The sequence below is a fragment of the Callithrix jacchus genome, chromosome 19, assembly GCF_049354715.1.
Source record: "Callithrix jacchus isolate 240 chromosome 19, calJac240_pri, whole genome shotgun sequence".
In the NCBI taxonomy this organism is placed as follows: Eukaryota; Metazoa; Chordata; class Mammalia; order Primates; family Cebidae; genus Callithrix; species Callithrix jacchus.
In genome coordinates this window covers 28,157,626-28,174,995 of record NC_133520.1, presented here as the reverse complement: position 1 = coordinate 28,174,995, position 17,370 = coordinate 28,157,626, and the positions used below count along the sequence as shown (strand labels likewise).

General features: G+C 53.7%; 1 protein-coding gene across 11 annotated transcripts in view; it reads left to right on the top strand.

The window, feature by feature from the left end:
- The window catches only part of TMEM9 (transmembrane protein 9), a 33,310-nt gene extending 18,968 nt beyond the window's left edge, over nucleotides 1–14,342 (top strand). For all 11 annotated transcript variants that reach the window (XM_078356788.1, XM_008985380.5, XM_008985378.5 and 8 more), the window contains 3 exons: nucleotides 2,290–2,398; nucleotides 5,205–5,336; nucleotides 13,317–14,342. In XM_078356788.1, the coding sequence (XP_078212914.1) occupies nucleotides 2,290–2,398; nucleotides 5,205–5,336; nucleotides 13,317–13,469 (394 nt within the window). In that variant the 3' untranslated portion in view covers nucleotides 13,470–14,342. The remainder of the gene's footprint in view (nucleotides 1–2,289; nucleotides 2,399–5,204; nucleotides 5,337–13,316) is intronic.
- The last annotated feature ends 3,028 nt before the right edge of the window (nucleotides 14,343–17,370 follow it).

Genomic DNA, 17,370 nt, shown 5'->3' with positions numbered 1-17,370 from the left:
TCCCGCATGGAAGGACTCAAGTGAGCCCTACCAAACTGCCTGTGACACCTTGGCCTTATAAGAAACCCATAGATCCCACTGCAGCACTGGTGTGACCTTCTAGACCCGGGGCCCAGCATGGCTCAGGAAAGGGAGTAATCTGGAGGCTTGTAGAGACTTCCTGGAGAAGGGAAGATGGCGTTCCTTCTGGACAGGAATGACAGTCAGGCACCCTGGGGGACCCTGGCCTTGGTCCTCAACCCCGTCCTCCCAGAGGAAAAAGTGTGCAAGGCCTGAAAGCGGCACTTTCAGTTACAGCAGGGATGGAGATGTGCTCATGGAAGGGAGTAACATGTTGGACGCAGAGATGGAACTGGGTCATGAGAGGTCTAGATAAACTCATGCATGCCACATACAGATTTTTAGGAGAACAGAGCCTTTTAGAGGACATCCCATTCTTATTCCAGCACGTGATCTTTACATCACACACCCTGATGCTTCTGCCAGAAACCTAGCCCTATGGCTCAGAAGGGAGCTGTGCTTGACTTGCAGGATTCCTGTCAGAGCTGGAAGGACCTTTTAAAGATTACCTGGTGCAGCTGCTTTATCTCAGAGGAGAGGACAGGCCCAGGGTATAGACACTTGGCGGCAGAGCCAGGATAGAGCCCAGGTACACTACAGCATGACACCTGCTTCACCTCTACACACTGCCAAGGGGTTTGGTTTTTTCTACTGGTAGTGATGAAGTGCGTTCTGTAGGGTTTTTTGCTTTCTCAGTGTAGTCCATGAACCAGATGGTTGGAACCATGCTAATCTGTGGAAGCCTGGGAGTGAGAGGCCTGAGACAAGCCAGGCACCAGCCCAGGCCCCACTGAGGCTGAGTCAGAAGTAAAGACATTGAGGCTGAGGGTCTGGATTTGGGTCCTGGCCTCACCACCACTACGGAGATGCCACTTTGCCTCCTAAGCCTGTCTTGCTGTTTTTCAATGTGGAACCTATGCTCTTTACCCTGCCTTAGTCAGGAGTGCTGTTAGATGAAAGTGGGCTAAGGAGGGCTACTCTTAAGACATGTCATTCCTTTGGCAGTCACTTAGTTACCGAGCTAGGCACTGGGAGTATGGAGACATATAATACATAACCCTGTGTTCAAGGATGTACATCTCCTGGGGAGACAGCACAAATGAAGATTGGATTCCAATGCCTTGCATTGGGGGATGGGCGTGGCCAAGAGGAGATGGACAGGGGAGTTGGGGGAAGCTGGCTGTTGGGCATGGGCGGCTGAGCTGAGAGTTAAGATGTGGTGAGGTGGCAAGCCATGCCCTCCTGGTGAGAATGGGTGTGACTCATTAAGAGAGCAGCCTGGCAGATCAGTGTGACTGGAGGATGGGGAGGTGGGTGAGGGAGGAATGGCGGGAGATGGAGCTGGATTGAGGTGGGTTGGGACACCTGGCAGAGCAGTTGTGTTGGCCCTGGTGGCTCTGTGGAGGCACTGACTGGGTTTCAGCTGGGGAATGACATGGCCAGGATTGCGTTCTGGAAGACTGCTTGGCTGCCATGGGAAGGTAGTACATGTTAGGCCAAGCTAGAGGCAGGAGGGCAGTGCGGAGGCTGGGCGGTTGTCCGAGGAAGACAGGATGAGGGCCTCAGCTAAGACACAGCAGTGGGAGAGAATAAAGGAGATGGGTTCTAGGAATTTTTAGGGAAGAAAAATCACTGGCCTTTGGTGGATTCATAGATGCGGGGAAGGCAGTGGCAAGGATGATTTCCAGGATTTGACCCGGACAGTGAAGTGGACAGGAGAGGTGTTCTCTCTGCCATTGGGAATGGGAGGCAATTTGCAGGACTAGAGAGTTGGGGGCAAAGGGTATGCAGGGGCAGTGTAGAGGTCATAGTTTCAGTGGGATTTGAAAATGGTGACTCCTGTCGCTCGTAGGAGGAGAGCAGCCCTGACTGGAGATTCTGATGTAAGACCCATCAGCTTCTGAGTCGAACCTTTGGGACAGATGAGCGCATGCAGGGAGAACATAGCATGAGATGAGGAAGGCGGCTGGGGGCAGAACTCTGAATGTTGATGGTTTTGGTGCTGGCACCATAGGCACAGTTTGGAGCTGGTTTTGATGTGCAAGGGCCATGGGCTTTGAGGCTGTGGGTTGGGAAGGGATTCTGCCAGCCTTTATAAGCAACCCTTTATAAGCCCTCAGCCCTCTCTGGGAGCAGCCTTCACCTCTGCCCAGCCCCTTCCTCTCAGCTCCCTGGTCTGGAGACCTTCTGGCGGCCCTGCCCTGACAGCCCCGTCTGTCTCTGTTGCAGCAACTGCCTTCACGTGGTGGAGCCCATGCCAGTGCCTGGCCACGACGTGGAGGCCTACTGCCTGCTGTGCGAGTGCAGGTACGAAGAGCGCAGCACCACCACCATCAAGGTAACGTCAGGGTCTCTGGCAGTCAGCAGGGTTCCCAACGCCATCCCCCACTCCCGGGCTGGCGTACACCCACAGTAACTCAGTTTATTCTGGAACTTTCCAATGGCTATGAGACTGGCCTAGTATGGACACAGGGACCCACATCCCACACCTTCCTGGAGCCAGCTCCCTTCTCCGCTCTCTTTCCAGTGGTTTCCCATTACAGTGAGAGGGGAGAGCCCTGTTAGAGCTGTGTGAGACTCCTTTTCCCCTGCATCCTTTCAAGTTTTTTTCCCTTCCTCTCTCTTCTTCCATTCATCCAGTAAATCTCTTTTTGGTGCCCGCTATATTCTGGGCACTGTGCAAGATGCTGCCAGTGGGGAGGTTGGCCCGCCCTCCTGGAGCTTAGTCTAATTAAGCTTCCAAAGTGACTCAGCGCCTCTAAAAAGCATCAGAGCCGTGGACTAGGGCCAGGTGTTGGGTGCTGGGAGGGACATCAGACTGGTCCTTTTGTGTTTTCCTGATCTTTGTTCTCGTTGATCATTTGGGTAAATTCAGGAAAGAGATGATAGGCACAGCCACCACCATAGGGAATAAGGAAGGACATCATGAGGTCTCTTTGATTTCTCTGCACCAGGCAGAACTTCCCATCTCCTAGAGGCCATGAAGTCACCCCAGTAGAGGCCCTCATGACTCCCAGCCTCCCACTGTGGTCTCCTAGTCCAGGCTCTAGCAATCCTGGGCCAGGCACCTGGCACACCCGGTGCTCACTGATTACATAGCCATTTCTCTTTTTTTGTTGTTTTTTAGAGATTGGGTCTGACTCAGCTGCCTATGTTGTAGTCCAGTGACATGATCTCAGCTCACTGCAGCCCTGACCTCCCGGATTCATGCAGTCCTCCCACCTCAGCCTCCTGATAAGCTAGGACCACAGAGGCACACCACCACACCCAGCTGATTTTTTAAGTTTTTTGTAGAGACAGGGTCTCACTATCTTTCCCAGGCTGGTCTTGAACTCCTGACCTCAAGGACTGCTCCAAAGTGCTTGGCTTCCCAAAGTGCTGGGATTATAGATGTGAGCCACCATGTCCAGCCTAATGTAGCCTTTTCTGTTCCAGTTTGTAGCATTTCTCTGTTTGTCCTTTGAATAGTCTATAAACAGCACTGGAACATCATTCTCATATTTAAAGGCACTGCTGAGTCCTCCATCAGGTTTCTCCTTTTGAGACACATTTCGGGGGCAGTGGTCTTCACTGCTGTCCTTCTTGCCTGTTCCAGGGAGCCCTGTGCTGTAGCCCTCTGTGTTCTCACCACTCAGGGAAAAAGCAGCTGTTTGTCCCTGAACCCTCCCAGCCAGTGCTCTGTGCAGACCTGACTCCTTTCATCCTCCCACCTGAGGTAGCCCCTCTGGAGCTGTCTTTCTCCTTCTCTGAACTTGCTCCAGTGGGCCCAACCCTCCAGGGACCAGATGCCTGAGACCCGAAATTCAGAGCCAGATGTCGCCACCTCTCCCTGTTTGGCAGGGAGGGAACTTCCCGGCATGGGGACCTCATCAGACACAACTTTATAATCCCTCCCATTTTCCCCAGTCCTCCTACCTAGGAGGTTCCCCTCAACTTCAGCCTATTGAAGACCCAGCCCCTGTTCTCCTTCCACTTTCCTGGGGTATGTGTGAGAGGTCTGATTATTTGTCCTGTTTAAACAGGCATGAACAGGATGTCCCAATCAGGGTGGACATTGGTCCAGTGGAACTTGGCTATTGGCTGAGCTGGGCATCCTACTTGAAAGTCCTGAGGTTCTCCTTTTTTTCACCCTTCTTCACAGTCTAGGTAAGGCAGGGCTGAGATCAGAAGTCGGCAATGGCCAGGTGTTGCAGAATTAGGAAAAGCATTTGAGAGGGAGTCAGCAAGTCTGGGTTTGAGTCACACCTCCTCCATCTGGTAGCCTTGGGATCCCAGGTGATCTAGCCCAGCAGTTCTCACTCAGATGATTACAGCCCCCCAGTGGGTATGTAGAGGTGGGTGAAGGTGCTTTTGTGGTCCCAATAACTGAGGTGTATTACCAATACCGTTACAGGGACCATGGATGCTAAATATCCCACCCAAAATCCCAGAGCACCCACACTGAGAAACACTGAATTTGCCCCATTAAATCTGTCTTTTCTGTAAAAACAAAATGACCCCAGCTTGTGAAGCACTGTGTGTAAGAGATTCGTGGAGTTGTTCTGCTGCTGGCTTTCCCCTCCCTGCGGGGGCTGATCACAGGGCAGGTGTGACTTCCTCCCCCAGTGTACGCCTTCTTACCAGCCCATGCCACTCTGCACAGGGGCGTGCCATGAATGGGTCAGTGTGCCCCATCTGTCCTGTACTCCACAGAGGCAATGAGCTCCCCAGCCCAGGTTTACTCTTCCTGGACGCAGCTTTCCAGCCTCTCCACAGCCAGTTCTTCCTTGCTCTTAGTTTCTGATTGCTTTCCACCCTTCATCATGGACTCTTCTACAGCCAGGGAGGCCCTGTGGTCCCACCTCTATCCTGGGAGCCTCTCAGGACGTCAGGCTCCAGACTTCTTCCTCTGTCATCTGCCTTCTGTCTTGATGCCTACTGTGTAGACTCCCTCAAGTTAGGACAGAGTGCTTCCTCTGTGGAGTAGGGCCCTCCTTTCCCTTTGGGGCATGCTTTCCTTCTAGGCCCACGTTGCCTCCAAGCCCTTTCTCAGTGCAGCACTTGAGGAGTCACTGCCAGCCATACACAGATGGCCCAAGACTAGAAATGGATTTCTGGCCCTGGCCCCAGATGCCAGTTCACAGGCACGCTGGTGTCTTTCTCAGGTCATCATTGTCATCTACCTGTCGGTGGTGGGTGCCCTTTTGCTCTACATGGCCTTCCTGATGCTGGTGGACCCTCTGATCCGAAAGCCAGATGCATACACCGAGCAGCTCCACAATGAGGAGGAGAATGAGGTAAGAGGGCTTTGAGTGCCCAGCCCTGGGCTCCCTGCGTGTGCGTCCCCAGGACGGAACCCAGAGGAGCGTCTCCTAGATCTAGGTTCCACCCCCGCCACATGCTTCAAGTTGCTCTTTTCCCAGTTAGTGTCCTACACGTCACTCAGACTCAGCAGGGACACACCCTTTGCCCTTCCAGATGAAGCAGGACACCTGGCATCAGGCAGCCTCAGTACACAATCCGGGGGAGCTGTGTTGTCCTGCTATACTGTCTTGCCAGGCAGAGGGGATGTGACCAACCAGGGCCAGTCACTCATAGATACACGTACTATCCCCCACGTGCTCGGACACTGGTGACAAGCTGCTAGTGGACTGGAATGCGGCAGGTTAATTCGTTGGTTCAGTGATTCCACAAATATCTGTTGAACACTTGCTCCAGGGTCTGGGGGGAAATGTAGGATTTCAAGAGTGGAAGAGGAATGAGGCAGACAGCGGTGCCAGGCGGGGGACATTGCCTGATGAGTATGTATGAGGAATATTGAGCATTGTAAGGATAGGGTAGGGGTGTGGGGGAATAGTGGCAAAGAGAGCTGGCCAATAGCCTTAGGCCACATTATTAAAGATCCCAAATGTCAAGCTAAGGGGGTTTGGCTTTATCTGATAAGGTACGTAAGGAACCACTAATGCCAGACAGACTGCAAGACCTGCAGGAGTTCACACAATGGTGGGGAGCTGGTGGGGCCTGGACCAGGCCCAGCACAGTTAACAGGCGCTCTCACCATCTTCCCATTCATCCTCATCCTAAAAAGGATGCCATGGAGAGGAAACCCAGGGGGACAGGAAGGCTCAGGTGAAGGGCTCTTCATGGAAGTGAGACGTGCATATCCGTGCTGAGCAGAGTCATGATAAGGCCCACACTCCCCAGGTGGTCTAGGGGAGTCTCCTTGCCGGAGTAAGGACTGCACATTCCCAGGTGCCTCGGGCTCCCCCTTTACACACTCACCTACCCGCTAGCTGGGTGCACGAGACAGCAGAGCAGGCTGCTCAGAGGCATGCAGCCGAAGCAGGTGGGGTTGCCTGCTGCTTCCACTCTGAGCTCAGTCCCCAGGGCCTTGCTGCTGGAGGATATTCCTGTTTATTGACTGATGGAGCAGTGCCCTGAGTGAACTCATGCATATGCATAAGGAATATCGAGTGGGGAAGTGCCTCAGCTAGTCCTGGGAGAATTAGCTGAAGAAACTGAAAGTTGTTCAGCTTGAAGTTAGAAACAACGGAAGACGATGCAGGATAGCTGCCTTCAGAAGTTTGTAGGAGACAGCCTAGCCTCCCCCAGGGCAGAGAGATTTAACACTAACACGGTATAAGCTGGAAGCTAGGGGTCTCCCTGCAGACAGCGTGGTCTAACTGTGAGGTAGGTGGGCTGGGCTCCCTTGCAAGACCATGAGCCAGTTCCTCACCAAAAAGAGGACCCAGGGGCTCAAGTCTACGTGTGAGGCTACGTGGGTGATGTGGGTCTGGGCCAGCATGAACAGTGAAGACAAGGGCAGGTCGGGGAGGGAGCCTGGCTGCTCCCGCAGGCTGTGTTGCCCCCCTTTATACATGCCTGGACTTCTCCCAGTTTTCCTCTAACCTCCTGCTGACATGAGTTTGGCCAAAGGTGGAGCAGAGGAGATGAGCCTTGCCCCGTTGGAGCTGGGGCCTGGGAGGTGGTGGCACTGGCAGTTGGGTGGTCTGTGTTCAAGAGGAAACCTCGTGTGCCTACCTGGTTATTAATGTAGAGTAATGGCAGCTCTGATAGGGGAGAAGCATCGCTAATAAACACTCAGTGATTAGGGGTAATGTGGTAATTGCAGTCCCGGCTGGGGTAGTAATTGAGAGATGCAGCCCAGTGATTTCCGTGGAATGCATGGCTCTGGGGCATGGCCTTGTGTCTCCTGCTGTCCTAGCTAGGGAGTTGGAGGGAGGGCAGCTCGGGGAGGGCAGCTTGCTATCCCTGGGTCTGAAGCCAGGTCTCTCTTACCCCCAGAAGACCTGGGGTGCTCCTCATTTGCAGCCTGGTTGTATGAGGGGCCTTGGAAGAAGGGGTTAGATTTGGGAACCTATAGCAGGTGCTGGAAGGACAGTAGGTTGTGACAGTGCACAGTACATAGAAGCTGGAGAGCCATGCTCCCGGCTGGAGGGGAAATTGCAGCCCTGGGATGGATAGTATGACACCCCCTCACCTCTCACCTGAGGTTCTGAAAATTCATAAAAAGTTGTGTTTATTCTTTGATACTCTGACCTAGGGTGCAGCCAACTCTGGCAGGTTGTGGCCTGGGGCAGGTAGATCTCATCGGGTGCCCTTGACTGGGTAAGGAAGTGCCCCCAGTCCCGTTCTTTGGCATCACCTCTCCATCCCCTCACCTCCTGTGATTCTGTGTGGTCTCCAGGTCACAGGTGTCTATGGTTCAGCAACTCTGCTTTTCTCAGTATATTCAGAAGACCTGTAGGTGGCACAGTGTTGAGGTTTACACAGACCCCTTGGCTCCCTCTCCCCAATTCCTGTGGCCAGGAGCTCTCCTGCCCTGGGGGTAGAGAACCGGTAGAGGAAGGAGAGGCCTCCCACTCAGCTGCAGCCCCTGTCATGGAGGGAGATGAAAGCCTGTCATGTCTGCCCTCAGGCGTTTAAGCCCCAAAAACAGGTGAGCCAGCAGGAGACGGAAAGGCTGGCAGTAAGATCTGGCTTCCTAAGATGGGTGGTCAGCTGAGGAAGTCAGGTGCCTTGGGAGGTCCCTCTTTATTAGACAAGCGGTCGGGAAGTTACCCTTCCCTCTGTGTTAGTCTGGGAAGGAAGGCTTGATGGTAGAGGGGGATTTTCAGTGCCAGCTCAGGATGGATGGGAGAGTGACCAGTAAACTGCAGGGAGGATGAATGGGGTACTACTTCGGATGGACAGAACTCACGGAGCTTGTCTTTACATAGACCTGTGGCCCTAGTTCTGGACGGCGAAGGATGGTCTACTGCCCCTCTCAGCACACAGAGGAAAGGGATGTGGGGAAATGTGGGAGTGGGGGGCAGGCACTCAGCTGAGCAGCAGCACCTAGGCTGTGGCCGTGTCTCTGGGTTTCACCCCAAGAGGAACAAAGTCTGGACGTGGCCTCCTGGGGTACCTTGAAAGCTCGCCTAGGCCTGTACAACTCGGTGACTTTAGAAGGAAAATTCTCTCTAGGCTCCAGGGGCTTTCAGGCCCTATTCCCCAGGAGTCTGGGACCTAGTTAGAGGTGAGATCGGCAGGGCATTTTCTCAGGGCGAGGGGTACCTTGGCTCCCTCTCCCCAATTCCTCTGGCCAGGAGCTCTCCTGCCCTGGGGGTAGAGAACTGGAAGAGGAAGGGGAGGCCTCCCCCGCTCAGCCGCAGCCCCGTTCATGGAGGGAGATGAAAGCCTGTCATGTTCCCTTTGAAAGCGTTGGCAGAGCCTCAGTGGGCCCTGATTGCTGGGCGCTGCCTCCCCTGGAATTCCAGCAGCATTAGGCCTAATCCCTGGGCTCAGACGCCCTTTGAAAGGAGGAAGCAAGCATGTTTGCTGGGGCAGAAACGGCAAACAGAGCTGTTTTAGATGTGCAGGTTGAGCCCTCTTTGAAGAGACACATGGTTTCTCTGAGGCTGGGGATGTCGCTGCTCACAGCCTGGGCCCAAGCTCTGAAGAGGTCTTCAAAGTGCTCACCCTCCTGGGGCAGTGGGTAGAGTTCTGGGCCCCCGTTTGGGAGAGAGTCTGCAGGGAAATGAAGGAAAGGTGGTGATGATGATGGGAATTGGAATACATAGGCACCCAGGAGGGGACTCGGGCCACTGAGGGGCAGTTTCCCCTCCTGTCTGCACATGGGTGGACAGCTGTGTGCTGAGGACCCCAGGCCTGGGGAGCTGACAGTGAAACATGGCACAGACATGCTGATGAGGGCAATGCAGATGGCCTCCTCCCTCGAGGGCAGGATAGAAAGATGCAATTCCACAGGCTCTTCTAGAGCCCCCAGTCCGGGCGGCACAGCATTGTAGTAAATCACAGTCCTGGGAGGGCTCGAGCCCTGCCACTGTCTGTGGTGCTGACGTCCTGGTTTAGTTTTCTAAATCTGGAACAGACGTCATTTTTACCTCGGCATAACTGTTGTGATCGTGTGTGTGGAAGCTAAAGTGTTTGCCCGTCCTTAAGAGTGTGCTGTTTCAATTAGGTGTTAACACTTACGTAGCATGATGATTGCTGGAGGGAAGCCTGGGGGACAGCGTGCACAGGGGCCTGAGTGAGGCGGTCACCACAGGTAGAGAGAGACGCATGGACCAGTGTGGCCAGAGGGCTGGGGCAAGCAGGGAGGTGAGGCTGGGAGTGCCCTTGGATGTCAGGTTCAGCGGGCTTTTATTTGTGAGAAGCTGGATCCCAGCTGGGTGTTTGAGCAGGGAAACAGCATGATTTGCTGTGTCATAGGAAGGTGGCTCTGGCCGCAGCGTGCAGGCAGAGCCTCACAGCAGAGGTGCAGTGGGACTTGGCAACAGCAGCAAGGATTTGGGTCAAACTTGGAAAACTCAGAGAGGCCGTGTAGTCCCTTGCTAAAGGGCTTTGCACTTGGGCCATACTTTGCTGAGTGGCTGGTAAGTGACGAGACCGCCTGGTCCTGCTCCTGTGCCTGGGCCTGGGGAGGAGGGAGGAAGAGCAGCCAGAGAGGGGAGAGCTAGCTGCCTGAGGTGGAGTTCTCTCTCTCCCTCTGTGTCCTCGTCATCAGACTTGGCCCAAGTCCAATACCAGCTCAGAACCGGTGCCTCTGGGCGGACTGGGACGGCCTGAAGGGCTCAGGGCTGGCTTGATCAGCTCAGGCTTATCCACAGTTACTTGGGTCTTCCCAGTGCTGGAGAGGAGGGCCTCGCTTTATGTCCTGAGCACTGGTTCCTGAAGGTGCTTTGTTCTTGCTCTTGCTGTGGGGAAAGACACTAACCTGTCTCTTTGGTTGTCCACGCTGGCTCCCTCTTAGGAGAAACCAGCCAAAGAAGGATCCAGCGGGTCCTAGGATAAGAGATAGACATACATGGGTTCACATTCCGACTTGGCCACTGAACAGCTGTGCAGCCTCGGGCAGCAAGATGATGCACCTTTCAGAGCCTCATTTTCTGCAGCTACAAGATGGGATGGTTTTGCCCATTTTCCAGTGTTGTGAGCCTGGGAATAATCTGTAAAGTGCTGAGAGAGTGCCTGGCTCACAGTGGCACTGGTCATAGTCACCCTGGTCTGGTCCCCTCGGGGACCTCCTGGGAACCCATCTGTGTCCAGGCTCTTTCTCCTGATTGGGAGGGCTCCACCCGCCTCCCCTCCTAACTGCCCTTCTGTTCCCGAGTTACCCAGAGGCCCAGCCTCAGGGGGAGAGGGGGAATTTGTGATATTTCTCTTGCTTGCACCCGCCATACTTGCAGCAGAGCAAGCAGGATGAGGCCCCACTCTGGGCTTTCTCTGAATCAGATGCGGAGTCTTTAATACCTTTTAATCAGACTATTAGCGATGGAAACACAGCCTCTCAGTGGCAGCTTTCCCCCACTTAGGAGCTGTTTGTTAAGACTTTACATGAAGGGAAAACAAATGATACTGTGGTAATGCGGTGAATTTCAGCATGTTCCCTTAATGCTCTGCTCTTGGCTCTGCCTGGCTTCCCCTCCTCAAGATGCTCCCCTGAGAAGCAGAGCAGTGGAAGGAAGGCAGAGCTAAAACTGCCCCACCCTTCTAAGCCTAGCGCCCCTCACTGCAGCCCTGCCATGAAAAAGACAGTCCAAGAAGGGATGAGCTTGGGAATAGAAAGAGGAAGAGAAGGCATGCCAGCCCCCGGAGCCAGGACAGCCAAGTCCTGGTGGGCCAGCAGCTTCCTATATGGGTCTTTAGTGCCCACCTCGTGTAAACGGCCACACAGCGGCAGGACTGGGTGGAGGCTTGGCCTTAGCACTGTGGCCAACTCAGTCAGCACAGTGAACGGGGAAGGCATGGAACCAGAAGAAGGGGCACAGCCACAGCAGTTTTCACAGGTTTTTTCCTGATAGCAGGCTGCCAGCCTACTGCCTAGTAGGTTCCATTGCTAGGGTCTGATACCAGTAATCAATCCTAGGGAAGAAGGAAGGCAAACGTTTCTTGAGCCCTAGCTCTGTGACAGCCAGGATAGTAAGTGCTTTATATGTATGTCATTTAACTGTGCCATACCCATCTGCTAATCATAAACCAGGGTATTGCAAACAAGCCATTAGGTCATGAAATGAATTTTGTGAGTCATGACCAGGAGTTTTTAAAAAATAAAATGGAACAGAGCAAAGAATATCAGAATGATTTGTTTTGTGAAACTTTTTTTCACTTTGTGTGTGTCTGTGTGTGTTAGATAATTTGGTAACTATAATTCCTAATGACTGTGTAGCAGAAAAAAGTCTCAGTGACTAGATTTATTATATTAAATTGAAGCTTGGAGAAATAAAGTAACTTGTTCTGGGACACACAGCCTCAGAAGTGACTGAGGTCATGACTCCTTCTCAGCCCTGCCGTGGACCTGTGGTTCCACCTGGGACATGGGCCTAGGGGGGTCTAAGGAGGGAAGGGGCAGGTGGTCCTCAGACTAGGAACAGAATCCAGGGGTTCTAATACCAAGCTCAATATGCCCCCTGCCTGACACAGCCACCCCTGCCCTTCAGGCATTGCCTGATCCTCACCTAGCCTGGCACAGGAAGCCTTTCTCAGGGCCTAGACAAGAGGATCCCAGAGGGCAGTGTCCACCTCTAACACAGCCTAGAGATAAGTGCTCACAATACGAAGTCCTCAGGGCTCCAAGAGGACGATAAAGAACCCCTCCCAGCCTCCTCCCTGCCAGCTCATTCTCTGTCCACCCTACCCTCACCTCACCACCCCCCTTCTCCCCAGCCTGGCAGCTGCATGGTGACAGAAGCCGTGCCAGCTCGGAGCATTAGAAGCAGAGTTGCATTTACTAGGCGGCTCTGGGCTTAGAGAAGCGCACTAATCCCTTAAGAGATGTGTGGCAGGAGATGAGAGGCAGGGAGAGCTAGGGAGGAAATCCCCATGGGGGTGCGGGCCTGGCCCTCAGCTCTAATTCTCTCCAAAGATCAGGTTCAGGTCCTGCAGGAAATGCATGGGCTCCGGAGCTTCAGAGGCAGAAGTGGTAATTAGGGGAGGACGCTTTTGACAGCAGCAACAGTTCTGAAAGCAAAGGGGAAGGGAATCAGCAGAGGCAGATAGGGAGGAAGCTGAGTGGTCCTCAGCTATCAAAGGAGGGAGTGGGCCAGAGTGGACTCTGCAAAGGGAATGCTGGGGCAGCTCTGAATGTCCATCCCTGCCAGACTCCCTGAGTGATGTCACATCCCTTTTTCCCAGGGAAACAGATCCCGTGGATCTAGTTCTGTGCAGACTCCTCAGTAGGCCCCTTCCTCCCATGTCGAGCAGATGTGCTGCCATCTCAGGATAGCCAGACCCTAGCCCCTGGGCCTTCCTCCAGTTCCCTGGGCAATGGTGGGGAGGGCAGGGGAGTTCTCCAGCCTAGTAACTAGCCCATGAGGGCACCTGAGTGCATTTCCTCAAATAGCGAGTGTCATCTTGTCCTCTAAGTGAGGTCTTGAAGCCTATGCTTAGAATCCTTCTTGAGAGTTAGAAATGGTAGAGTGGGGCATGGCGAGGGGTGGGTTCAGACTAGGAACCTGATTTGAGCTAGCTCTGTTGCAGAACTGGGACCCCAGCAGAACCTACTCTTCCTGGAGTGCTTCCTTTCCCAGGCCTCAGGGAGGGGCAGGGGCCCTGTCCTGTAGATACTGCAGACACCAAGGCCTGCAGCAGGCTGGGCACACTGAGTTCAGCTCTGTGGATGACAAGGCAAGGTCCTCAGTGAGCCCACAGCCTCCCAGTCTGGGGAAGGTCATTCTTCCCACGTCAGACTTTCAGGACCCAAGACCCTCCTGGCTTGGAGTGCCAGAGCTTCTCTTGTTTTCTTCCCACTACAGGATGCTCGCTCTATGGCAGCAGCCACTGCATCCCTCGGGGGACCCCGAGCAAACACAGTCCTGGAGCGCGTGGAAGGTGCTCAGCAGCGGTGGAAGCTGCAGGTGCAGGAGCAGCGGAAGACAGTCTTCGATCGGCACAAGATGCTCAGCTAGATGGGCCGGTGTGGTTGGGTCAAGGCCCCAGCGCCATGGCTGCCAGCTTCCAGGCTGGACAAAGCGGGGCTGCATCTTCCTTTCCTCAGTGCCAGTCTTCCCTTTAAAAGCCCATGGCATTTTTCCTCCTTCTCCCTGACGTCAGAAATGTTGTGCTTGGCTATTTTGATTAGGGAAGAGTGATGGGGTCTCTGATCTCTGTTGTCTCCTTGGGTCTTTGGGGTTGAAGGGAAGGGGAAGGCAGGCCAGAAGGGAATGGAGACATTCGAGGTGGCCTCAGGAGCGGATGCCATCTGTCTCTCCTGTCTCCACCCTTGCCACCTTCCAGCTCCGAGTCTTGGGAATGTTATCCTTGGACGATGAAGCTGGGTCTTCAGGAACTCAGTGTCTGGGAGGAAAGCCTAGCCCAGCATTCAGCATGTGCTCCTTTCTGCGGTGGTTCTTACCACCACTTCCCTCCCAGCCCCAGTGCCTCAGCCCCAGCTCCAGCCCTGAGGACAGCTCTGATGGGAGAGCTGGGCCCCCTGAGCCCATGGTGGTCTTCAGCGTGCACCTGGAGGCTGGTTCCTGTGCCCCGTGCACTTCCCCCACCCAGGCATGGAGTGCCCATGCACACTCTACTGCCGGTCCTCTCACCTGCACTTCAGGGGGCTGGGCAGTCCCTCCTCTCCCAGCATCCACAGTTGCTGAGCCAGACGGTGGGAACACGAGACTCAAGAGGCTGGGCGTGGATCTGAACGCCACGGCCCCTGTCCTTGGGTCGCCTCTTGTCCCTGAACTTGATTGTACCAGTGCATGGGGAGAAACTGTCCTGTTGTCTTAAGAGTTGTGTGGAAATCAAGGAAGCCATCATTAAATTGTTTATTTCTCTCACTTTCTGGATTTTAAGAGATTTAGGGAACTAGGAATTTTTCACAAATGACCTGGTAAATGTAGTGTCCAAGAGAGGGGACAGAGCATTGTGCTTGGTAGGTCCAGACAGAGACAGAGCCTTGGGAAGTCCAGGTGGCTGTGCCAGAGCCATGGTGCAGTCAGGCCAAGGCCAGGGCTTGCTGAAAGTCCCCCTCACCTGATGAGGAAGGAGATGGGTAGGCTGGGGCAGGAGCACAGGGGGAACTGGCCCTTGGGAGTTTTCCTGACGTTTTATTTGCTTCATGTTTGTGGGCGATTCCTCTGAAACTGAACAGTGCCTGATTGATCCTAATATCCTACAGACAGAGTAAATAGTGCTCCCTGCAAAACCCATATGTATCCCCAAATGAAAACCAACAGGTATTAGGAGAAGGGTTGGTGGGGGCAGCCAGAATACTGGAGCTGCCCCATAGAAGGAAGTGCCAGCAGCTTCAACAGGGACATCCAGAGGAGCCCGGCACTGCATCAGCCCAGTCCAGATGCACGGTGCAGGGCACATCCAAGACCCAGGCAGTTGCAGCGCGTCTAGAGGGACTGAGCTGATGTTCCTGTCCTCAAGGTTGTCCAGATAAACGGATTGAGAACCTTTGTGTGGGCCCCATGGGGGTTCTTGGAGAGGGGAGGGAGGCTAGAGAACGATGTGAGGTGGGGGGTCAGTTTGAGGTGGAAAGTTCAGATCCAGTTAGAAGCATAAAGGGGTTGGGCCTGGGTTACCTGCAGATGGGGCTCCCGGGAGGAGCAGAGACTCTGGTTGGCATGGGAAACAAGGGACACCACTGGGAGGGCTCAGTGGATTATGGGATCCTGAGTTAGTGCACTTAGGAAGTTTGTGGTAGGGCTCGCAAGAGATAGATGTGCCCCAAATGCAAGGCTGAGACAGAGTAGTTGGTACTGATGCCATTTCTACCTGTTCTTTTACTGGGCAGCTACTCAGTGCCTACCAGGGCCGAGTACTGCTGTGGAAGCTACAATGGGCTATTTTCTCCCTTCAGGATGGAGATGCTTTTCAAAAGACACACAAAAGCAGCGCTTTCCAAAGGTGGGCAGGTGGGTGTATTGACTTATCGAGAACAACCAGTACAGGGGAGGACTGGTGTCTAACATTGCCAGTCCTCCCCTGTAAAACCACATGCCCTGGGGGAAACCGCGAGTGCTACATTTCTCTGAGGCTTGGCTAAGTCCTGCAGATGACCCAGCCTGGCTTTTAAGGATTTGGGCTGAAGCAAACAACTGCTGTTAACTATAAATAAGTCAAACAATAAGTCCAGTGTATGAACTTTTTTTTTTTTTTTTGAGATGGAGTTTCGCTCTTGTTACCCAGGCTGGAGTGCAATGGCGCGATCTCGGCTCACCGCAACCTCTGCCTCCTGGGTTCAGGCAATTCTCCTGCCTCAGCCTCCTGAGTAGCTGGGATTACAGGTACGCGCCACCGTGCCCAGCTAATTTTTTTGTATTTTTAGTAGAGACAGGTTTTCACCATGTTGACCAGGATGGTCTTAATCTCTTGACCTCGTGATCCACCCGCCTTGGCCTCCCAAAGTGCTGGGATTACAGGCATGAGCCACAGTGCCTGGCCAAACATTTATAAAAGATTGGGAGTGACTGTTCACTGAGGATTCAACCAGTAACCAAACATCTCAGTATGTCTCCACACACACACAAAACCCGATTTTCAGACAATGGCGGAGTATTCACACTTCCTCTCTGTGAGTATGAAAGGGTGGAGATCCCCAGCAGGGGGACAGTGCACTGCTGGCTGATAGCTGGAACATACTAAGACCCCTGCAGCCGATGATGGCAGAGATCCGAAGTGACGTTCTTCATCCCATCTTACATGATGTAAAAGGAACAGAACTTGGTGCTGTTGTGTTCAGAAATCCTGTCTTCCCCTCAAACCCGCTCACCATGCTGTTGTGTAATAGATTGGTCCCACCTGGAGAAACAACTGGCTGGGATTGGGCCTGAGAACCTGAGCCTTAGAATTGGTCTCCACGGTTAGAGGCCAGCACTCATCCCTCGTGTGGCTCACAGGGAAGCCGATGGAGAGGGAGAAGCCAGCCTGCTTCCTCCTGGCCTTTCCTTCATTCTCCACTCAGCCTGACTCGGTCCTCCTCCTCCTCCTCTTGTTTTCGGGTATCCATGGTTATGCATCTGCCAGCAAAACCCCAACCCAGTCTGTCTTCCCTGCTCCTCCCTGGGCAGCCCAGTGCTGCCACAGAGGCTGAGGGTGCCCTGGCAGGTGCGTGGCCTCTGCCTCCTTACCCCACGAGGGCAAATAATCCACTCTTGAGGCCACTAGGCAACCTTCTTGTCGTCCCTCTCCCTCTCCTAGAAAATCCTGCCTATTAAGAAAATTGAGTGATCTCTACTCCCTCACCCCCATCGTTAAATCATTCTTCATTCATACTCATCCTGACTGCCTTTGCTACAGTCTTGGGGGTAGTGTGTTCCTGCTCAAAGCCAACCTCCCACCCCATATTGCGTGGGACTCCCATCATTTCTCCAACTCCCCCCACCAAATACGCCTTGGGACCTTCATTGTTTCTCCAATTCCCCCAAATACTGCCTGAGACCTCCATCATTTCTCTAACACCCACCCCCAATACTGCCTGGGACCTCCATTATTTCTCCAACCCCCAATACTGCCTGGGACCTCCATTTATTTCCCCAACCCCCGCAATACTGCCTGGGATCTCCATCATTTCTCCAACCCCCCCACAATACTGCCTGGGATCTCCATCATTTCTCCAACACCCACCCCCAATACTGCCTGGGATCTCCATCATTTCTCCAACCCCCCCCAATACTGCCTGGGATCTCCATCATTTCTCCAACACCCACCCCCAATACTGCCTGGGTTCTCCATCATTTCTCCAATGCCCCCAATACTGCCTGGGACCTCCATCATTTCTCCAATGCCCCCAATACTGCCTGGGACCTCCATTTATTTCTCCAACACCCACCCCCAATACTGCCTGGGACCTCCATC